The 20,995-nt window shown below is 40.3% G+C and overlaps 1 protein-coding gene across 2 annotated transcripts in view; it reads left to right on the top strand.

The window, feature by feature from the left end:
* The first annotated feature begins 2,753 nt into the window (after window positions 1–2,753).
* The window catches only part of WDR64 (WD repeat domain 64), a 120,301-nt gene continuing 102,059 nt past the window's right edge, over window positions 2,754–20,995 (top strand). For both annotated transcript variants that reach the window (XM_027565949.1, XM_027565948.1), the window contains exons 1-3: window positions 2,754–2,898; window positions 13,730–13,860; window positions 20,200–20,302. In XM_027565949.1, coding sequence (XP_027421750.1) covers window positions 2,754–2,898; window positions 13,730–13,860; window positions 20,200–20,302 — 379 coding nt within the window. The remainder of the gene's footprint in view (window positions 2,899–13,729; window positions 13,861–20,199; window positions 20,303–20,995) is intronic.

Raw genomic sequence — 20,995 nt, 5'->3', positions numbered from 1 at the left:
ATTCTCTTTGCACCTATAGCTGAATTTCTTTACTGAGTAAACTATTAGTCTTTCCAACATCTCCTTCCTTTTCAAAACACTTTCTCCTCTTGGTTTCTGAAATACTCCTTTCTCTTGACTCCTACTTCACTGGCCACTCCTACTCAGTTTCCATCAGTGGTTCTTCCTGATCACTCTGACCTCTGAACAGTGGCATGCTTAAGGTTTGGTCCTCAGTTTTTTGTTTCTTCAAGGAGATCTCATCTAGTCTAATGGCTTTGAATACCACCTAAGTGCTGATGGTGGCTTCCCAGGGGTTTAGTGGTAAAGAATCCACCTACCAATGCAGGAGATGTGAGTTCAATCCCTGGGTTGGGAAGATCGCCTGGAGTAGGAAATGCCAGCCCACTTCAGTATTCTTGCCTAGAAAATTCCATGGACAGAGGAGCCTTACAGGCTACAGTCCATGGGGTTGCAAAGAGTTGGACATGACTGAGCAACTATACACAGCAGAGCAAGTGCTGATGATTTTTAAGCTCTCCCCTAAACCTTAGATTTTTACATCTGACTATTCGATATCCACAATTGTTTATCTAATAGACATCTCGAACTTAACACATCCCAAATTGAACTCTTAATTCTCCTCTCAAAATCTCCTTCTCCCACTGACTTGCTCCCCAGAAGTGAATAACTATTCTATCCTCCCAGAATCCCTGGAATTATTCTTGATTCTTCTCTTGCTATCACATTCCCATCTAATCTATCAGCAAATTCTATCATATCTATCTTCATACAGCCTGACATCTTAGCCCTACCTTCATCTAAACCACTATCATCTCTTACTTGGATTACTGAAATTGCCACCTAGTTGGTTTTCCTGCTTCTACTATTTCTCTCCTTCAACTTATCTTTACTAAGCAGTTGAATGGAGAAGGAAATGGCAACCCACTCCAGTACTCTTTGCTGGGAAATCCCATGGACAGAGGAGCCTGGTGGGCTACAGTTCATGGGGTTGCAAAGAGTCAGACACGATTGAGCGACTAACAAGCAGTTGAAACAATCGTTTTCAATTGTGACTCAGATATCAGCATTCTACTCAATAGCAGATTAGTGATTACTGTATAGACTGTCCTTACAACAGATTTGGCTCCACCTCTGACTCTGTGATGTTATCTCCCCACCTTCTCTTCCCATATCACATCACCCCAGTCACATGACTGCTTTGTTGTTTCTCAGACATATTAAGCACAGTTTGATATTGGGACTTTATGCATGCTTTTCTTGGAATACCTTTCTACCATTTGTCCACATGGCTTGCTACCTTCCTTCTCTCTGGTTTGTGTCCAGGTGTCTTTCTATTAGTGAGTCCTTTTCTGAGCTCCCTCATCCATGTCCTTTGACTTATCCCCCAACCCAACATACTTTTACTCTTTTTCTTTAGCGTACTTATCACCTTTTGCCATATTACTTACTTGCTTGTTTGTGTGTCTTCTCCATCAGATTGAAAGCTCAATAAGCTCTTTTGTTCACTGTTGTTTCCTCAGTGCCTAAAATAGTACCTAATGTGAAGCAGGTGTTCAGTGAATATCTGCTGAATGAATGAAAATGAGAATGCATGAGAATGGTAGGAAAAGTGGTCCTTCCTGTGTCACTACCTATATTTTGAAAGCTTTAAAGGGAAAAGAGAAGGAACAAAAGAAATTAAGAGATTTTTTTCCTACATAAAAGTCTTATTTTGTCCTTTTAGTAGCCAGAGATGAATATTAAGGAGACAGTATTACAACTGGAGGTACCCAGCAATGCTACCTGATTCACTTCTGAATGCAAGGTCTTGCCGATGTTTTTAAAGATGGACTTCATCTAACTCACCTAAAGCATAGGAAGTTAGCTCATGGTGGATAAAATATTGGACAATCTCTCCTTCCCATAAAGAGTTAAATATTGGAAAACTTGATTGAATAGCAATTGCACCCCAATAGTATTGGAGTATTGGAGCTTGCAATTAGAGGAAAGGAGACAAGGAGATAGCTTCTTCTCATTCAACTAATGATACCTTGAAAGAACTTTCCTCTCAGTCAGGAATTACCTCTTCCTCATACTGACTTGCTTTATTATTTTAATTGAAGGACAATACATAAAGGAAGAAAAAGTATTTTTATTCTCTGTGACCTCAAAGACCATCTTCATTTGTCATAGAAAGGTCAGATACTGAAATACATTTTCATCTTTAGAAGTTCAGGTATCCAATCAAATATGGCTGCAAGAGTGAATGTGAATTTACTCTCCAGGGCATATCCTGAGGAAGGCAAAATGAGGTGAAAAGAGATATGGGGGGAGAAGGTAATGCCCAGTTTCCAAACTTGGCCTTTATCCATTCTTCTTTCCTCTTAGGGAGTATATACACACACCCCCCACACACACCCACACATGCATACACACAAATTTGTGGAGAAAGAAATCTCAATTTCCTCTTTATGAAGGAAGGAGGATGTTACAAAGGTATTATGATGCAATAAGGACCATATGAAGGACACTGGTAACATTATGAGGTCAGGAGTTTTACTGAAGTGTTTGCCTATATGAAATGCATTAGACCTAAGTCAGTGTTTTCCCTGCTATACTCCTACCCACAGTATGGGATGTTAAGATCAAAGGAATGAGACCTAGGGCAAAAACTGAGGCAGCAGGGAGGCATTGCAACAACTGGAAGGTTTTCCCAGTTGGCAAATTTACACTGTTATTTCTGGACAAAATAAAAGATTCCCTATGTCCTTATGGATATCAGGGAGGAAAAACATATCAACACTGCACTGCAGGTTAGCAGTTTCAGGACAGCCTTGAGAGGGTTTGAAAGATTGGTTGAACACGTAGCAGCCCAGAAAAGAGATGAAAGAGCCGGCGTGTTTGCCCCAAAAGAAGGTAAGATCAGTGAACATGGGGCAGTCTAGTTGGCTCTGTTGATTAGAACTGGGAATACTATCAAACAGAAAGACGATAGAATTTAATAATTTACAAATTACTTTAATAAATATAATTTAATTACTTCTTGTAACAGGGATAGGCAACATAGCTGAATAGCAAAGACATTGAATGGGAGGGTGGTGTACAGTTCCTCATCTGACTCTGTCCTTGAATAGCTAAGTGGACTTGAGGAAGCTCTTTTCATTTCTCTGAATGTTCAGTTCAGTTCGGTTCAGTTGCTCAGTCGTGTCTGATTCTTTGTGACCCCATGAATCGCAGCACGCCAGGCCTCTCTGTCCATCAACAACTTCTGGAGTTTACCCAAACTCATGTCCGTCGAGTCAGTGATGCCATCCAGCCATCTCATCCTCTGTCGTCCCCTTCTCCTCCTGCCCCCAATCTCTCCCAGCATCAGGGTCTTTTCCAATGAATCAACTCTTCACATGGGGTGGCCAAAGTATTGGAGTTTCAGCCTCAGCATCAGTCCTTCCAATGAACACCCAGGACTGATCTCCTTTAGAATGGACTGGTTGGATCTCCTTGCAGTCCAAGGGAACCACAGTTCAAAAGCATCAATTCTTCGGCGCTCAGCCTTCTTCACAGTCCAACTCTCACCTCCATACATGACCACAGGAAAAACCATAGCCTTGACTAGATGGACATTTGTTGGCAAATAATGTCTCTGCTTTTGAATATGCTATCTAGGTTGGTCATAGCTTTCCTTCCAAGGAGTAAGCATCTTTTAATTTCATGGCTGCAGTCACCACCTGCAGTGATTTTGGAGCCCCAAAAAATAAAGTCAGCCGCTGTTTCCCCATCTATTTGCCATGAAGTGATGGGACCAGATGCCATGATCTTATTTTTCTGAATGTTGAGCTTTCAGTTGTGTCCAATTCTTTGTGACCCCATGGACTGCAGACCATCAGGCTCCTCTGCCCATGGAATTCTCCAGGAAAGAATACTGGTGTGGGTAGCCATTCCATTCTCCAGGAGACCTTCCATAACCAGGGATCAAACCCAGGTTTCCTGTATTGCAGGCGGATTCTTTACCACTTGAGTGACTAGTGCATAGTGATCATTAGTAAGCCACATGAACTACCTGCCATCACTTTCCTTAAGCGTATCACAAGATCATAAAGAATTTTATAAGTAAGGCAAAGTTTCCTGCCTCACCATGGTTCTCGCTGGGCCTCTCCTCATGTCTCTGCTGCTGCTGCTAAGTTGCTTCAGTCGTGTCCGACTCTGTGCGACCCCATAGACGGCAGCCCACCAGGCTCCCCCGCCCCTGGGATTCTCCAGGCAAGAACACTGGAGTGGGTTGCCATTTCCTTCTCCAATGCATTAAAGTGAAAAGTGAAAGTGAAGTCACTCAGTCGTGTCCAACTCTTAGCGACCCCATGGACTGCAGCCTACCAGTCTCTAGGCTGGAATAATTTCAAGCATGCCAAGGTAAGGAGATGGTGGTGAGCAGTGATCTGCCAGGATTACTAGAATCAGATACCAACACAGAACTGAACGTATAGCTCCATGGTCAAGGTTGAAGGGGAGTGATGTAGTGTGTAGCTTCAGATCATTGAGGATAGCAGTGAAGAGCAAGGCTTAATGGTAGAGTAAAATTCTAACAGAACAAATCCTGCTGTTGTAAGGGAAGTAGTGGGGCCCACATAACTGCTAGAGGGTCAGCATGGCCAGCCTCTTAATATGCCAGGCTGGAGTAGGAAATGGCAACTCACTCCGGTATTTTTGCCTGGGAAATCCTATGGATAGAGGAGCCTGCTGGGCTACAGTCCCTGGGGTTGCAAAGAGAAGGACATGACTGAGTGACTGAACAACAATGACAACAACATAGTCATAAATAAGTGAAAATGTTGACTTTGGGTGTTCAAACCCGAACCAGTATTATTTGAATAGTCTTACTGACTTAAAAAACATGCACAACCTGAGAGCTGCGAGTTTAATTTTATTGGGGGCAAAATGGGGACTGCAGTCTGGGAGACAGCACCTCAGATGCCTGAGAGACTGCTCCAAGATGTAGTGGGGGAAGGTCAACATATGAGATTTTGGAGAAATGGGAGTTCATGCAATCAAGCACTTATCTTACAAAAGATTTTCTGCTAGTCACAAGGCGCTGATGTCACCATTAAGGGATTTAGGACTTTTGTAGATAGGAGGAGATTGCAAGGGATGGGATCATTAAATCAGTTCCTGAAAATATCTAACTATCTAAAGACCTGTTCCACCAGTTTTCCTGGAGCTTGTGCCTGCATGCTAAGTCACTTCAGTCCTATCCTACTCTTTGCGGCCCACCTCCTGTTTATGGGATTCTCCAGGCAAGAACACTAGAGTGGGTTGCCATGCCCTCCTCCAGGGGATCTTCCCGATCCAGGGATCAAACCCAAGTCTCTTACAACTCCTGCATTGGGAAGTGGGTTCTTTACCACTAGTGCCACCTAGGAACCCCTGCTCTCCACCCTGAACTCCCTTCAGAGTGTCAAAGGTCAGCTGCTACAGCAGCACAGATTCAATCCCAGCAAAGGCAGATGGCAAATGCCCTTGGCAACTGCCAATTTGTAGTTGATAGTATTTAAGAATTTACAAATCATTTTAATAAATAAAATTTAATTACTTCTCATGACAATTCTAAAAGGCAAATATTACTGTCATTGCTATTTTTGTTGTTGTTGAGTTGCTAAGTCATGTCCAACTCTTTTGTGACCCCATGGATGTCTAGTCAAAGCTATGTTTTTTCCAGTAGTCATGTATGGATGTGAGAGTTGGACCATTGAAGAAAGCTGAGTGCCAAAGAATTGATGCTTTTGAACTGTGGTGTTGGAGAAGACTCTTGAAAGTCCCTGAGACAGCAAGGAGACCAAACTAGCCAATCCTAAAGGAAATCAGTTCTGAATTTTCATTGGAAGGACTGATGCTGAAGCTGAAGCTCCAGTACTTTGGCCACCTGATGCGAAGAACTGACTTATTAGAAAAGACCCTGATGCTGAGAAAGATTGAAGGAAGGAGGAGAAGGGGATGACAGAGGATGAGATGGTTGAGTGACATCACCAGCTCGATGGATATGAGTTCGAGTAAACTCTGGGAGTTGGTGATGGACAGGGAGGCCTGGCGTGTTGCAGTTCATGGGGTCCCAAAGAGTTGGACATGACTGAATGACTGAACTGAACTGGACTCTAGTCTGCCAGGCTCCTTATTGCTATTAGCTCCATTTTATTTGTTAACAAATGAGAGATACGTAAAAATCATCTGTTCAAGTCACTCAATTCCTAAGTGTTAGAGCTGACTCAGACCTTTTATTAATAGATATGCTTTTGTTAAACGATTAAGAACTTGGCTGGGCTTTCTAAACTACTCAATAAGCTTTCATGTTTCCCTAGTCCCCTTGTTAGTTTGTTTTAACTCTCTCTGTAACTGATTTTCCAAACCCTTGCACTTTTTCTCAGTCCTCAATGGGATCTCACCTCCTCTCAGTCAAGCTTCCAACATCATAAGTGAAAGCAAAGCCAAAAGATAAGAATTCTCTCAAACTCTCTTTCTTCCACTTCCAAATTACCTGAAGCAATACCTGTCCTCTCTTCCATGCCTCCTCCCCTCCAGAGCTGTTACTACCTTGCTGCAACAACTGCAAAATCCTCCTTTTCCACTGGTTTTGTCCTCTAAAACTGAAATTATGATGACAGTCCTTACCTTGACTTTCTCTAAAGCTTGTATGTTTTTCCTTTGCTTCTCTGCTAAATATCCGCATAGTGTCACCACTTCGCTTTCAATCAAGTATGGCTTCCTTCATCACTTTGCTGAAAAATCCTCTTACCAAGGTATTCGATCACCTAATATGCCTGCCAAATTCAACAACTTGTTTATATTTTCCAGCTTAGTTGGCCATTTCACTGCATAAACAGTTAGCTGCTACTGCTTCTAGAAATTCTCTTCTGTGTCACTCATTAACACCACTCTCCTCTTATTTTTTCCTCTTCTCATTCTTTCTTTGCCTCTTTTTTTCTTGAGCTTTGCCTGCATTGTCTCTCAGTCTTACAGCATAGACATCAACTAACTAGTCTCCTAAGCCAGGTGTCTTGGTATAAATGTTGACTGTTTATTTCACGGCATCTCACTCTTGGGTTATTATAACAGCTTCTTTATATAATGGTTTTCTTGCCAAGAGTGATTCCTTTCTGTATAGTTCTGCTGGGAGATTTTCCATTAAAAATCCGTTTAGAATTTCCATATTCCTAGTATATTAGAGCACCCTTAAAATCCATATACATTAACTTGGCATCATCCCCTAACCTACTTCAGTTGTAGCTCCTTGGAATTGCCCTGCCTGCACCTTCTGTCCTAACATTAAGTTCTCAGCATTTCCAAACCTGGCATACTGTTAACGACTCTGATTTTGCACGCATCATCCCTGCAAAGTGGTATACATTTCCTCCCTTTTTGAGGGTCTATGAATACTTCCTCATTTTTCAAGATCCAAATCAAACATCACTTCTTTACAAAAGCTTCCAAACTTTTCCTGAGCAAAGCCATCCTTAGAAATTTTGATGCACTTTATTGCCATCTCTGCTTTTGAACTGTGGTGTTGGAGAAGACTCTTGAGAGTCCTATGGACTACAAGGAGATCCAACCAGTCCATTCTAAAGATCAGTCCTGGGTATTCTTTGGAAGGAATGATGCTAAAGCTGAAACTCCAGTACTTTGGCCACCTCATGCAAAGAGTTGATTCATTGGAAAAGACCCTGATGCTGGGAGGGATTGGGGGCAGGAGGAAAAGGGGAAGGCAGAGGATGAGATGGCTGGATGGCGTCACCGACTCAATGGATATAAGTGTGAGTGAACTCCGGGAGTTGGTGATGGACAGGGAAGCCTGGCGTGCTGTGGTTCATGGGGTTGCAAAGAGTCAGACATGACTGAGCGACTGAACTGAACTGAACTGATTGCCATCTTAAGGAATTTACTGCTAATCTTAACTTGTTGAAATTGATATACATGTGTGTATTCCTGCCTTTTCTTTCCAGCATTGAACTGTGAGTGCTTTGAAGACTTGGTAACCTTAGGGTTAGCCCAGAGTCTGAAGCCAGGAAGCACTCCTTAAATGTGTGCTAAACAAATAAACCTTGCTTAAATCTACAAGCTTGCAATTACAAAGCCACAATGAAAATTTCTTTCTCTAGTATATATGTTTGGAGAAGGCACTGGCGACCCACTTCAGTACTTTTGCCTGGAAACTTCCATGGACGGAGGAGCCTGGTAGGCTGCAGTCCATGGGATTGCTGAATCCGACACGACCGAGCGACTTCACTTTCACTTTTCACTTTCACGCATTGGAGAAGGAAATGGCAACCAACTCCAGTGTTCTTGCCTGGAGAATCGCAGGGACAGGGGAGCCTGGTGGGCTGCCATCTACGGGGTCGCACAGAGTCGGACACGACTGACGTGACTTAGCAGCAGCAGCAGTATATATGTTTATATACACACACATATACATATATATACATATATTTATGTTTATAGAGAGAGAACACATATATATTATAGACATATATATATACATTTTTATAGTATATTATACTATAACTAATGTGTAATGTACTAGTGGACTAAACTAAAAGATTGAGAAGGGAGAAATGTATCTGAATTTTGATCAGACTGCTAATACTGGCATACATTCATTTTTGTTGTTGTTGTTTAGTTGCTTAGTTGTGTCTGACTCTTTTGAGATACCATGGACTGTAGCCCACCAGGCCCCTCTGTCCATTGGAATTCCAAGGCAAGAATACTGGAGTGGGTTATCATTTCCTTCTCCAGGTGATCTTCCCAACCCTAGAGATCGAACCTGTGTCTCCTCCCTGGCAGGTGGATTCTTTACCAGTGAGCCACTTGGGGAGCCCCAAATCGGATCTACCTCTCACCATAGGCAAGATTGGCAAGAAGCTGAGAACTACAGAGAATGTTTCTTAATGGCACTGTTGTTTACCTCAAAAACTATATCAAGTATATTGTAGGAGTTCATCTGTGCAATATTGCTCTTAAATCTTCTTGTTAATTACCCAATAGACTTAAAATCATCTGAGGAAAGAAAAGTCTTACATTCCTTATCCAGTGGCATTTAGAATGAGACATCTATCTTTACTAGTTGGTATGAATTTAAAACAGCTAAGCAATTTGGATCTCTCATATGAATTTCAAACTTAATATTACCAAGATTGAATGGTTTATTTTTCTCAAGAAATATGACTCTTACTTGTTTTCCCCTGTTTTGGTAAATAGTACCAATATCTGTTCAGTTTTGAAATCAGAAACCTGAGTGTCATTCTAGAGCAAGGTTTCTCAACCTTGATACTGTTGACATTTGGGGCTTGATAATTCTTTCTTCTGTCTGTATGTGTATTCTATGGGTATGTGTGTAAGGCCAGGAGTGGGGGTGGGCTATCTTGTGCACTGCAGAATATTTAGTGGCATCTCTGGTTTCTACCCACCAGATGTCAGTAGCATCTTTATTCCTCATTGTAACAATCAAAAATGTCTGCAGATATTGCCAAATAGGTAGGGCAAACTCTCCCAATAATAACCATTACTCTAGAATCCAGCCTGTCCTTCACTCACAAATTCTGTCCCCCAAACTTACAAGCTGTTGCAAGTCTTTGCAATTCTACTTCCAGCCATATCTCACCATCTCACTGATCTCTCTTTGGTGCCTGTGTGTGTATGTGTGTATGAGTTGCTCAGTCATGTCCGACTCTCTGCGATCCCATGAACTGTAGCCCCCCAGGCTTCTCTGTCCATTGAATTCTCCAGGCAAGAATACTGGAGTGGGTTGTCATTTCCTTCTCCAGGGATCTTTCCTACCCAGGAATTGAATCCAGGTCTCCTGGATTGCAGGCAGATTATTTACCATCAGTGCCTATACCATTTATCATTCAGCTAAGGACACTTTCAAGAATGAAAGGGATTGTTATTAATAATTAAGTGGACAAAATAGGTGGGCTTCCCAGGTGGCTAAGTGGTAAAGAATCCACCTGCCAATGCAGGAGATGTGAGTTCAATCCTTGGGTCAGGAAGATCCCCTGGAGGAGGAAATGGCAACTCACTCCAGTATGCTTGCCTGGGAAATCCCATGGACAGAGGAGCCTGGCAGGCTACAGTTCATGGGGTGGCAAAGAGTTAGACAAGATTGAGCAACTGAGCACACTCACAGAGAAAAGAGGCATAAATGTATCATCTTGACCTAAGCCTCCACATCTGAAACCTGAATTAAATACTCAAACCCCTCACTAACTTTATAGTTTTCATCCTTGTCTCCTTATAGCAACCAGGGTCTTTCAAACGCTCTGGTAATAGCTCACCACCATGCTTAGAATAAAATACAAACTTCTAACTCTAACTTGGCCCTCCTTCCTCTCTGATCTCACCTCATGATAACTTTCCCCAGTCTTCACTATGCTTCATATCACTGACTTTTCCAGAACACACCAAGCTCTTTCCTGCCTTAGCATCTTTGTGTTTGTCAGCTTCTACCTAAAATGCTCTTCTCTAGCTTTAGCATATGTCTGACTCCTTTTGCTTATCAGGTCTCAGCTTTGTTGCTTTTTACCTGTCCTTAGAAAGGGATTCCCTCGGGTCCACCCTCACTCACCAGCATAGGATAATTCTGTTAACATCACATCTCCCTATTGATTTCCTTCTGAGCATTTATCTCACTCTCAACGATTCTCACATTGTTACTAAGATATGACCTACGTACAGTAAAGCATAGAAAGCGCACTGTTCTTAAGTGTATAACTCAATACATTTGGACATATGTAAACATACCTGTAGGTATCAACTAAATCAAGACAGAGAATATCTCTACCATTCCTGAATGTTCTCTCATGCCCTGTTATGCGGATAACCACTAATCCAATGTCCATCTCTAATAATTAGTTTTCCTGTCATAGCCCATAAATATTTTATTCACTTGATTTTCTGTTTATCCCATTAGAATATAAACTACCAGAAGAAGGGGTCTTGCCTACCTAGTTTTCCATTCTATGACCACTGTCTAGCTCAGCTCTGACACATAAGTTGCTTAATGTATATTTGTGTCTAGCTCCTTGTTGTCCTGTAACTCAATAGCTACGCCCCAGTGAATCATGAAATTTGTCAAAATCAACATTCAGTCAATGGTGTGGTTTGTGTACATGTGTGTTTACAGTGTCAAATAGTCAACAACTGTTCTTCATAGTGATTGTAATTATGTCCATTTAAAACATGGGAAACTAGAAAGTTAGAAATATTAAGTTACTAGTATGGCTCACAAAAAATCAATAATTATCAAAGCTTAGTTCAGTTCAATTCAGTCGCTCCATCATGTCCAACTCTTTGCGACCCCATGAACCACAGCACACCAGGCCTCCCTGTCCATCACCAACTTCCGGAATCCACCCAAACCCATGTCCATTGAGTCGGTGATGCCATCCAACCATCTCATCCTCTGTCGTCCCCTTCTCCTCCTGCCCTCAATCTTTCTCAGCATCAGAGTCTTTTCAAATGAGTCAGCTCTTCACATCAGATGTCCAAAGCACTGGAGTTTCAGCTTCAACATCAGTCCTACCAATGAACACCCAGGACTGATCTCCTTTAGGATGAACTGGTCGGATCTCCTTGCAGTCCAAGGGACTCTCAAGAGTCTTCTCCGACACAACAGTTTAAAAGCATCAATTCTTTGGCACTCAGCTTTCTTCACAGTCCAACTCCCACATCTGTACATGACCACAGGAAAAACCATAGCCTTGACTAGATGGACCTTTGTTGACAAAGTAACGTCTCTGCTTTTTAATATGCTCTCTAGGTTGGTATAACTTTCCTTCCAAGGAGTAAGCATCTTTTAATTTCATGGCTGCAATCACCATCTGCAGTGATTTGGAGCCCCAAAAAAGAAAGTCAGCCACGGTTTCCACTGTTTCCCAATCTATTTCCCATGAAGTGATGGGACCGGATGCCATGATCTTCGTTTTCTGAATGTTGAGCTTTAAGCCAACTTTTTCACTCTCCTCTTTCACTTTCATCAAGAGGCTTTTTAGTTCCTCTTCACTTTCTGCCATAAGGGTGGTGTCATCTGCATATCTAAGGTTACTGATATTTTCCCGGCAATCTTGAATCCAGCTTGTGCTTCTTCCAGCCCAGCGTTTCTCATGATGTACTCTGCATATAAGTTAAATAAGCAGGGTGACAATATATAGCCTTGACGTACTCCTTTTCCTATTTGGAACCAGTCTGTTGTTCCATGGCCAGTTCTAACTGTTGCTTCCTGACCTGCATACAGCTAGAGTCCAGATTTTTTTTTTTTTTACTTTGTCTAGCACCCACTCCAGTACTCTTGCCTGGAGCATCCCAGGGATCAGGGAGCCTGGTTGGCTTCCATCTATGGGATCGCACAGAGTCAGACATGACTGAAGTGACTTAGCAGCAGCAGCAGCACGTGGCAAGTTAGTGATAAAAATTCAGGAAAAGTCAGATGTTATCCAAGACTTTAGGAAATTTGACATTAGTAAAAATTATTTCAAGGAGAGAGATTTTAGAAGAGATAGTGAAAAACAGATTGGAGCCTTTCAACAATTACAGAACAACTGCAAATGGTAAAGAGAAAGAGGGAAGTTACACAAATAATGACAGTAGATACAAAGAACATTACTGAATAGGTTCTGCATGTAAAGGATTGGGATAAACTGTGAAAAATAATGCATTAGAAGGGTGTAGGGGCAGGAGAATTCTGGGAACCAAGGAACCTGCACGTAGGTTGTTACCAGACGACTTCCAGTAACAACCTTTTTGCTGAGACCTAAGAGGAGTAAGGGGCAAGTGAGGGCTCAGGATCTGTGGGAGTTCCACTGAAAGGTGGTATGGAGACCTGTCTTTCATGTGTTGAATGAATTCACCTCTCTTTCCTTTAACATGTATCAGAACTTTATTATGAGCTGAACTCTCTCATCACATACTCCTGTTCCCATTCTTCTTTCTTTCACAGGAGTTCTCCCCACCCCCAGTAAATTTCTTGCAATTCTGCATCTGTCTTGGGTCTGCTTCTTAGAGATGAATGAAACACCCTCACTTTACATAATATGTAAAAATATGCTGAGATGAACTAACGACATAATGGAAGAAATAATATAATTTTGGTGAGAAAAAAAACAAAACAAAAGAAGACATGCTCTTTACTTACTTTTATTGTCTAACAAATATTAGTTTGAGGAAATACTCCTGTTAGTAAAACTTCTTCCTAATAGGAAAGAAGTAATTCACTTTCTTACTTTTGTATTCCTGAACAAGACTTCTAAAATAATTGAAATAAAATCTATGGGGGAGATACTAAACACCAAAGTAAATTATTTCTTTCTGACTACATAATATTCTAGCCAAGAGCTTCGTTATGTTCCCATGGAAAGATCTTTAAACTTTAGAAGTTGTTATAGGTTGAAATAAGGACATAGATTGGGCTTCCCAGGTGGCTCAGTGGTAAAGAATCCACCTGCTAGTGAAGGAGACATGGGTTCAATCCTCGAGTTGGGAAGATCCCCTGGAGGAGGGCATGGCAACCCAGTCCAGTATTCTTGACTGAAGAATCCCCATGGACAGAGGAGCCTGGTGGGCTACAACCCATGGGATCACAAAGAGTCAGATATGACTTAGCAACTAAACCATCACCACCAGGAAATAAATTAAAAAATAGAAAAAGCAACTAAAAATGCAGTATAGTCCTTTGAATTTTCTGACAATGTTCTTGTGCTTTGTTACAATGCAGATGCAGTTGTTTATGACAAGTTTTACAAGATGGTACAGGAACTCTTTGGTCCAGAAGTGAAGAGTCAAGATGTGAAATGCTTTTATAGGAAGCTCTGCAACAACCCAGATGCATCTATAGACTGGTGTGAGGTATCCACTTTTCTTGTTTATAATATGAAAATCTGGTATTATTTTCCCTTGTTCAGCAAAAAATAAGTGTTAACCCCATAGGGGTTAACCACAGTGTGCCGTGGTTTCAATGCCTATACCCATTAAAGGCAAGGCACTGCCCATAATTAAGTGAGTAAGGCAGACAGAGTAAGGTTTTCATTACATTCTAAATGAGATATTCTTTTTCAGTAGTGTCAATGTATATAAATTTCAGTATATCCATATTTTTAAGAGAAGAATGAGGTTGACCAGCTCTTACGTTTGCCAAGTCATTTTCTTATCAGTCTGGTATTGACTCCTTAGATATCGTTCTGGTGTTATTGGAAGAACATATGTGAAGAAGCATATTTGATTGCAAAATAATCTGTGAACTATGGAAAAAGAGAGGGGAAATTCTTCACTCCTCATTTAAAACTCACAGAAGACTGCATTCTATAGATATGTTTATAAATCTAAAAGGATTTGAGGTAACTTAGAATTGAAAAAATTGCACACTGCATACAGAGTAATCAAAATGATCTCTTAAATTATTTGGCTGTCTCTGAAAAATCTGTAGATATAGTAGAAAAAGAAATAGCAAGGATTTAATGGATTTGACTATCACATTTAAGGAACTAGTAAATATGTGTATATAGAATTTTGAATCAAAGATTTAGAAGAGATACATATTCTCAATTATATATAGGGCCATCACAAAATTGACTATGTGGAAAGCTAAAAGTAATATTTCAATTGATTCCAATTTGATAAAATCAGAAACCAATAGTAAATGATAGCTCAGATCCTCAAAGTCAAAGTCAAACAAATAAATTCATCAATTAATTTTGGGGGAAAAATTGCAAACAAAAAAGTATTTCTTTAAGGAACACAAAATTCCCAAACTGAAACCAAGAAAAAGCCTGCAGGACCTTCCCAGTAGGTCTGGGACAATACAAACTGCTCTGTGTCCCTGCTTGTTGTTGATTGGGAAAAGCAGCTATAGAAATATACCATGACTCCCTAGGCTCTCCGTGTAGAGTGAAGGACAGGCCCTAGCAGTTAAAGTTTGGGAAGTACAGAATGCAGAAACAAAGACAGGAGAGTCAGGCAGGAGAGTACCTATAACTCGAGCAGTTATGGCTATAGCTTAAAAGAGTTAAACATAACAGATCTATCCTAAAGACCCCAGATTCTGTTTTAAAGACATAACCCTAAGTATGAAGCAAGTACCTAACTTTTGCAGATATTAAAACACCCACCAGGTTGACTGCAACTTTAACCAGAAGTTCACTGCATCAGTATGCCCCTGGCATGTAGCCCCCAGACTAGTTAGAACCAGAAAACTGAAAATGGAGATTCCAACCATCAGCTAATCAGGGAATTTGAGCACAATCTGATTTTTATTGTGAGCACAAGCTGATCACATACCCTGATTCTTAGTATCTGACTTATTTCACTTAGCATAATACTCTCAAGGTCCAGCATGTTATTGCAAACAGCAGGATTTCCTTTTATCTAACCTAACAACTCAAACTCATGTTCATCGAATCAGTGATGCCATCGAACCATCTCATCTTCTGTGATCCCCTTCTCCTCCTGCCTTCAATCTGTCCCAGCATCAGGGTCTTTTCTGAGGAGTCAGTTCATTGCATCAGGTGACCAAAACATTGGAGCTTCAGCATCAGTCATTCCAATGAATATTCAGGACTGATTTTCTTTAGGATTGACTGGTGCTCAGCTTTCTTTATGGTCCAACTCTCACATCCAAAAATGATCACTGGATATATTGGGTGGGCCAAAAAGCTCCTTTGGCTTTTTAAATAAAAATAAAAGACACATTTTTCATTTTTCACCAAGAACCTTATTGAACAATGTCTTCAATGCTTTGTTCCACTGCCTTCAGCAATTTTTCAGGCAACTTCATAATTCTGTCTTCCCAAAACTTCTCACCTTTTTGAGCAAAGAACTGTTCCAGGTGCCTTTTTCAGTCTTCAGGAAAATTGAAACTTTTTCCATTAAGAGAATTTTGTGAAGACTTCTGAAGGTGCAGTGTCTGGAAAATATGGTGGATGAATCAGAACTACCCAGCCAAGCTGTAACAGTTTTTGCCTGGTCATCAAAGAAACATGAGGTCTTGTATTATCCTGATGGAAGATTATGCACTTTCTGTTGACTAATTCCTGACACTTTCCATTGAGTGCCGCTTTCAGTTGGTCTAATAGTAGGTGGTGCTTGTTGGAATTAATCCTTTGGTTTTCTGGAAGAAGCTCATAATAGAGGAGTTCCTTCCAGTCTCACCATGTACACTACATCACCTTCTTTGGATGAAGACCGGCCTTTGGTGTGGTGGTGTCATTTCACTTGCCCCATGATATTTTATACTCCTTATTATTATACAGTATCCACTTTTCATTGCCTGTCATAATTTTTTTTTCAAAAAATGGAAAGTTTTCATCACATTTCAGTAGAGAATTGCATGTGGAAATATAGCCAAGAAGGTTTTGTTCATTTAACTTATGCGGAACCCAAACATCAAAGTGATTAACATAGCCAGGCTGGTGCAAGTGACTTTCAAGGCTCGATTTGGATGCTTTGACTATAGTGGCTATCTCCTGGGTGGTATAACATTGATGTTCTCAGTGAGTGTCTGGATTGGATTGTCATCAACCACTCTACCTGACCACAGAGTACTGTCTAGTGTGAAACCTCCAGCATGAAACTTCGCAAACCACTTTTGACATGTTTCATCAGTCATGGCACCTTCTCCATACAGAGGACAAACTTTTTGCCCTTTTTTTTTTTGCATTGCAACTATGTTTTAACATTTCTTGAAATAATGAAGCATAATATGCCAAAATGTTGCTTTTTTCCTTTATTCAATATTAAAAATGGCTACATAAAAATTCACCAATTTGATGTTTTTTCTAAAAAATGCATGCTGATATGACAGCTGTGACAATCTAATAAAATTAGTTCTTTTTTTACATTTTCAAAAAATCCAATTTATCATAGCCAGGTTCTCAAAGTTCATTGCACATTTAAAACTGCCTTCATGCATTTTGTATATTCAGTTCAGTTCAGTCACTCAGTCATGTCCGACTCTTTGTGACCCCATGAATCCCAGCATGCCAGGCCTCCCTGTCCATCACCAACTCCCAGAGTTCACTCAAACTCATGTCCATTGCGTCGGTGATGGCATCCAGCCATCTCATCTTCTGTCGTCCCCTTCTCCTCCTGCCCCATGGGATCACAAAAGAGTTGGACATGACTTAGTGACTAAGCAACAAAAATACTGTAAACCTGAAACTATTTGCTAACTTCAAAAATGAGAAAAGAATGCTCCAGGATAGGTTTAAAAATGAGTTGCATACTGGTTTTTATTTTTCTTTATCTGCTTTTTATTTTCTCCAAATATTCTACATTGAACATGTGTTCCTTAGGTAATCAGGGAATAAAAAAAAAAGTATAGTTAAAAAAGATGAATCACTTAATGCATGTAGCAAGCCCTTTAAATAACATAGTTAAAAGGAAAATTAACACTGTAAAGCATCATCAATAGTCATAAAATTCTCTAAAATGTCCCACTGGTTACTAGACTGAAATTTAAACCATTGAAAGAGAAATTTTGAGATTCTTGAGGCTACAGCCCATCACAAGAAAGTAGATGTTTTTTGTTCTTTAAAAACATTCTTTGTAAACCTTTTTTTTCAAAGTGTAATAACAGATAAAGACAGCTAAAGAGGGGTCTCTTTGAAAGGCCTTTATATTGTATAATATCTCAAATTTTTTCTCAATAAATGTTAGTAATTTGATGTTTTTAGTATTCTTTGGAAATTGCTTATGGTAAGTATTGCAATATTGTATCACTAAGCTTAAAAATAGCAAAATGTATCATTTTCATAAGAGCAGATGTCCTATAGGATGGCACCTATCATAGATGTGACTGTAAACCACATATATGACAGATTGCATGGCTAATGTACTGACCGGGCAAGCAGCAAAGGTACCCAGTGGACAGTTTAGAACTTGCAAAGAGGATATTAACACAAATATTCATTCCTATTGTCATTTCACATTATTATCTGAAAATTATCTCACACGACTATCTGAAGTTAAATAGCCTGCTAATATTGGTATTTGTGTTGTATTTTGCACAAATAGCTTATTGTGTTGAATTGTGTTTATAAAAGGAGGATGTGATAGGCAGAATGCTAAAGATGTCCCCCATGCCAGCCACCTGCCCCAAGATTCTTGTCCTGTGGTCATCCAATAAAACATCAGAGTAATTTAGGTACTGCTGTGAAGGGACTTGGACTGCAAGGAGATCCAACCAATCCATTGTAAAGGAGATCAGGCCTGGGTGTTCTTTGGAAGGAATGATGCTAAAGCTGAAACTCCAGTACTTTGGCCACCTCATGCGAAGAGTTGACTCATTGGAAAAGACTCTGATGCTGGGAGGGATTGGGGGCAGGAGGAGAAGGGGATGACAGAGGATGAAATGGCTGGATGGCATCACTGACTCGATGGACGTGAGTCTGAGTGAACTCCGGGAGTTGGTGATGGACAGGGAGGCCTGGCGTGCTGCGATTCATGGGGTAACAAACAGTCAGACACGACAGCGAATGAACTGACTGACTGACTGTGAAGGGACTTTGCAGATGCAATTACAATGACTAATTAGTTACCTTAAAATAGACTGTCCTGTATTATCTGGGTGGACCCAATGTAGTCACAGGAGTCCTTAAAAAGGGAAGAAGAAGGCGGAAGAAGATTCTAAGTGTGAAGGACGTGAAGCACCACTGCTGGTGCTGAGATGTAGGGGCCCAAGTAGTAGGACTGAAAAGAGGCCTCTGAAAGGTAGGGGCAGCCCCACCTGACAGTTAGCAAGGGCATGAGGACCTCCGGCCTTCCTTTCAGCATGCTCTCGATCCTTCAAAGGGAATTAGATGCTGCATGCAGAATGTTTCATACTCATGGAAAGTTAGCTTCAATTTCTGAAAAGTAATAAATTTCTTAATCTTTTAATGAATATTGGTTTTGCTGATGGGAAGAAAAAAATGGAAAAATACAAAAGAGTCTTTGATAATCTTGGTCTTCCCAAGGAATAAAACCTAATTGTAGGAAATTATTAAGGCAGTTGATAGATGTTGTGAGGTTTGGATGTGGGAGAATGTAAAGGAGGAAGTAGCAACATTTGTGAAACAACTGATGGAAGGATATGTAAACACATAAAGCTAAGCCATTACCTACATCAAAATAAACAAATGTTATTATAACAGACTGATATATAGTTGGTCCCTCACGGGCAGCTTCTTAGAAAGGTGCGCTCCCAGGCCTACAAGTCCGAACTGCACTTGAGTAGGATCCAGTGGTTCATATCCACACTTGAGTTTCAGAAGCTCATTCTACTCATTTACTAACAAGACTAGCTAATCTCAAGTTTATGAGAAATACAGTGTCATTAACTTCTAAGAACTTTATTTCTGCTTATCATAAGACAACTGAAAAAATAGCTATCTTATGTTTCAAATTCCTTGGAATTACACAATCTTGACAATTTATTCACAAATAAAAAGTACTTTATTTCTTCAAGATATTCTTTTTATAGTAATTGATTAATGCAATTCCTGGAGGGTAGGATTTGGAACAGTAAAATTCCAAAGTGAGTGTAAGTGTTAGTTTCTCAATTGTGTCCAACTCTTTGCCACCCCATAGACTGTAGCCCACCAGGCTCCTCTGTCCATGGAATTCTCCAGCAAGAATATTGGAATGGGTAACCATTGCCTTCTCCAGGGGATCTTCCTGACCCAGGGATCAAACTTGGGTTTCCTGAACTGCAGGCAGATTCTTAATTGCCTGAGCCACCAGGGAAAGCCCAACCCCCACCCCCCTCCCCTACCACCAATAAAGAAATGAAAAGTCTTGCTCAGGAAGATTTATGGAAAATGGGTAGGAATAGTTATTTGAGAGTGGCAAAATTCAGCATCAGTGTTCTCAATTGAGCACTGAGAACTGTCTGATGAAGACTGATTTGATTTCCAAACAAGTGCCAGCTCCTAATTGAACTATCAGTCTGAGCAAGGACATCAGCCTGGGACATCAGTTTATCCATTGGAAAGAAAAATCTACGACTGCTCAAAACTCATGCCCATCAGCATGCAGTATGCTGAATAATGTTAAACCGCCTTCTGATATTTATATCAGAACTTTGTATTTATAAAGCAATGTGTTGATTGTTAATTCAAAGTAAGCCTTCAGATTCAACTGACATTAAATATCTTAGTCTATAGCCATTTCTGAGATACTGTGAGTGTTTACCTGTGTTGTTTGGATTTTCAGATCTTTGGCTACTTTTCCTCTGAAGAAGATTCTCTTATTAACCAAATGGATGAAGAAAATTTGGTTTTCCTCGTTTCTAGAAAACAGCGAGTTGTCATTTCAGGTGATAATTTAATTTCCCTAACAAATTAACATGGGTTTTAATATTTTATCAAAAATAAATAGTGGGAATACATTTCCATTGAACCATTTTCCATCTTATTTACTTGATCAGTAATTTATAACAAGAGAGGGGAGTGACAGTTTCAAATGCAGTATCAGAAGAAACTTGCAGTTGAGTTGGAAATATTATCGTTGCTCTGAAGGACACTAAGTAGGGAATATAAGGAGGGAAAACTCCCATTTTTCAGAAATGGTTCAGATCTCAAGTTAAATCTCTCCACAGTGTCACCTCAATAATGTGTGCTCCAGTACCAAATGGATCAATCACATTTTTAAAAATATATATTCTTAAAATTGAATTTTCAAGTTTTCACTTACTAGTGCTCTTTCCCAAGCTCCCATCCTTGATTATATTATAGAGGTTAGCCTTAACACCTCTCAGACTGTGCATTTGGGTCAATAACAGAGGAGTGTTAGCTCAGTTTGAGGTCTCCAGTTTAGATATGTCATTTGCTGTAAAATTTGAGCCTGGGTCCCGTGAATTCATTTCCCTGTCCACTATTGAAGCCATGGGTTTTCCTTCTTTTCTTCCCTCCAGGGTGGGAGAAGTCTAGGATGTGGAAAGAATCTGTCTCTGTCCTCAAGCATTTCATCTCAAATTCTGAGATGAAGGACATAGTCTAGATCAAATCTG

Source organism: Bos indicus x Bos taurus, chromosome 16 (assembly GCF_003369695.1).
Source record: "Bos indicus x Bos taurus breed Angus x Brahman F1 hybrid chromosome 16, Bos_hybrid_MaternalHap_v2.0, whole genome shotgun sequence".
In the NCBI taxonomy this organism is placed as follows: Eukaryota; Metazoa; Chordata; class Mammalia; order Artiodactyla; family Bovidae; genus Bos; species Bos indicus x Bos taurus.
The sequence above is the reverse complement of the archived record's forward strand: the minus strand, read 5'-3'. Positions and strand labels throughout refer to the sequence as shown.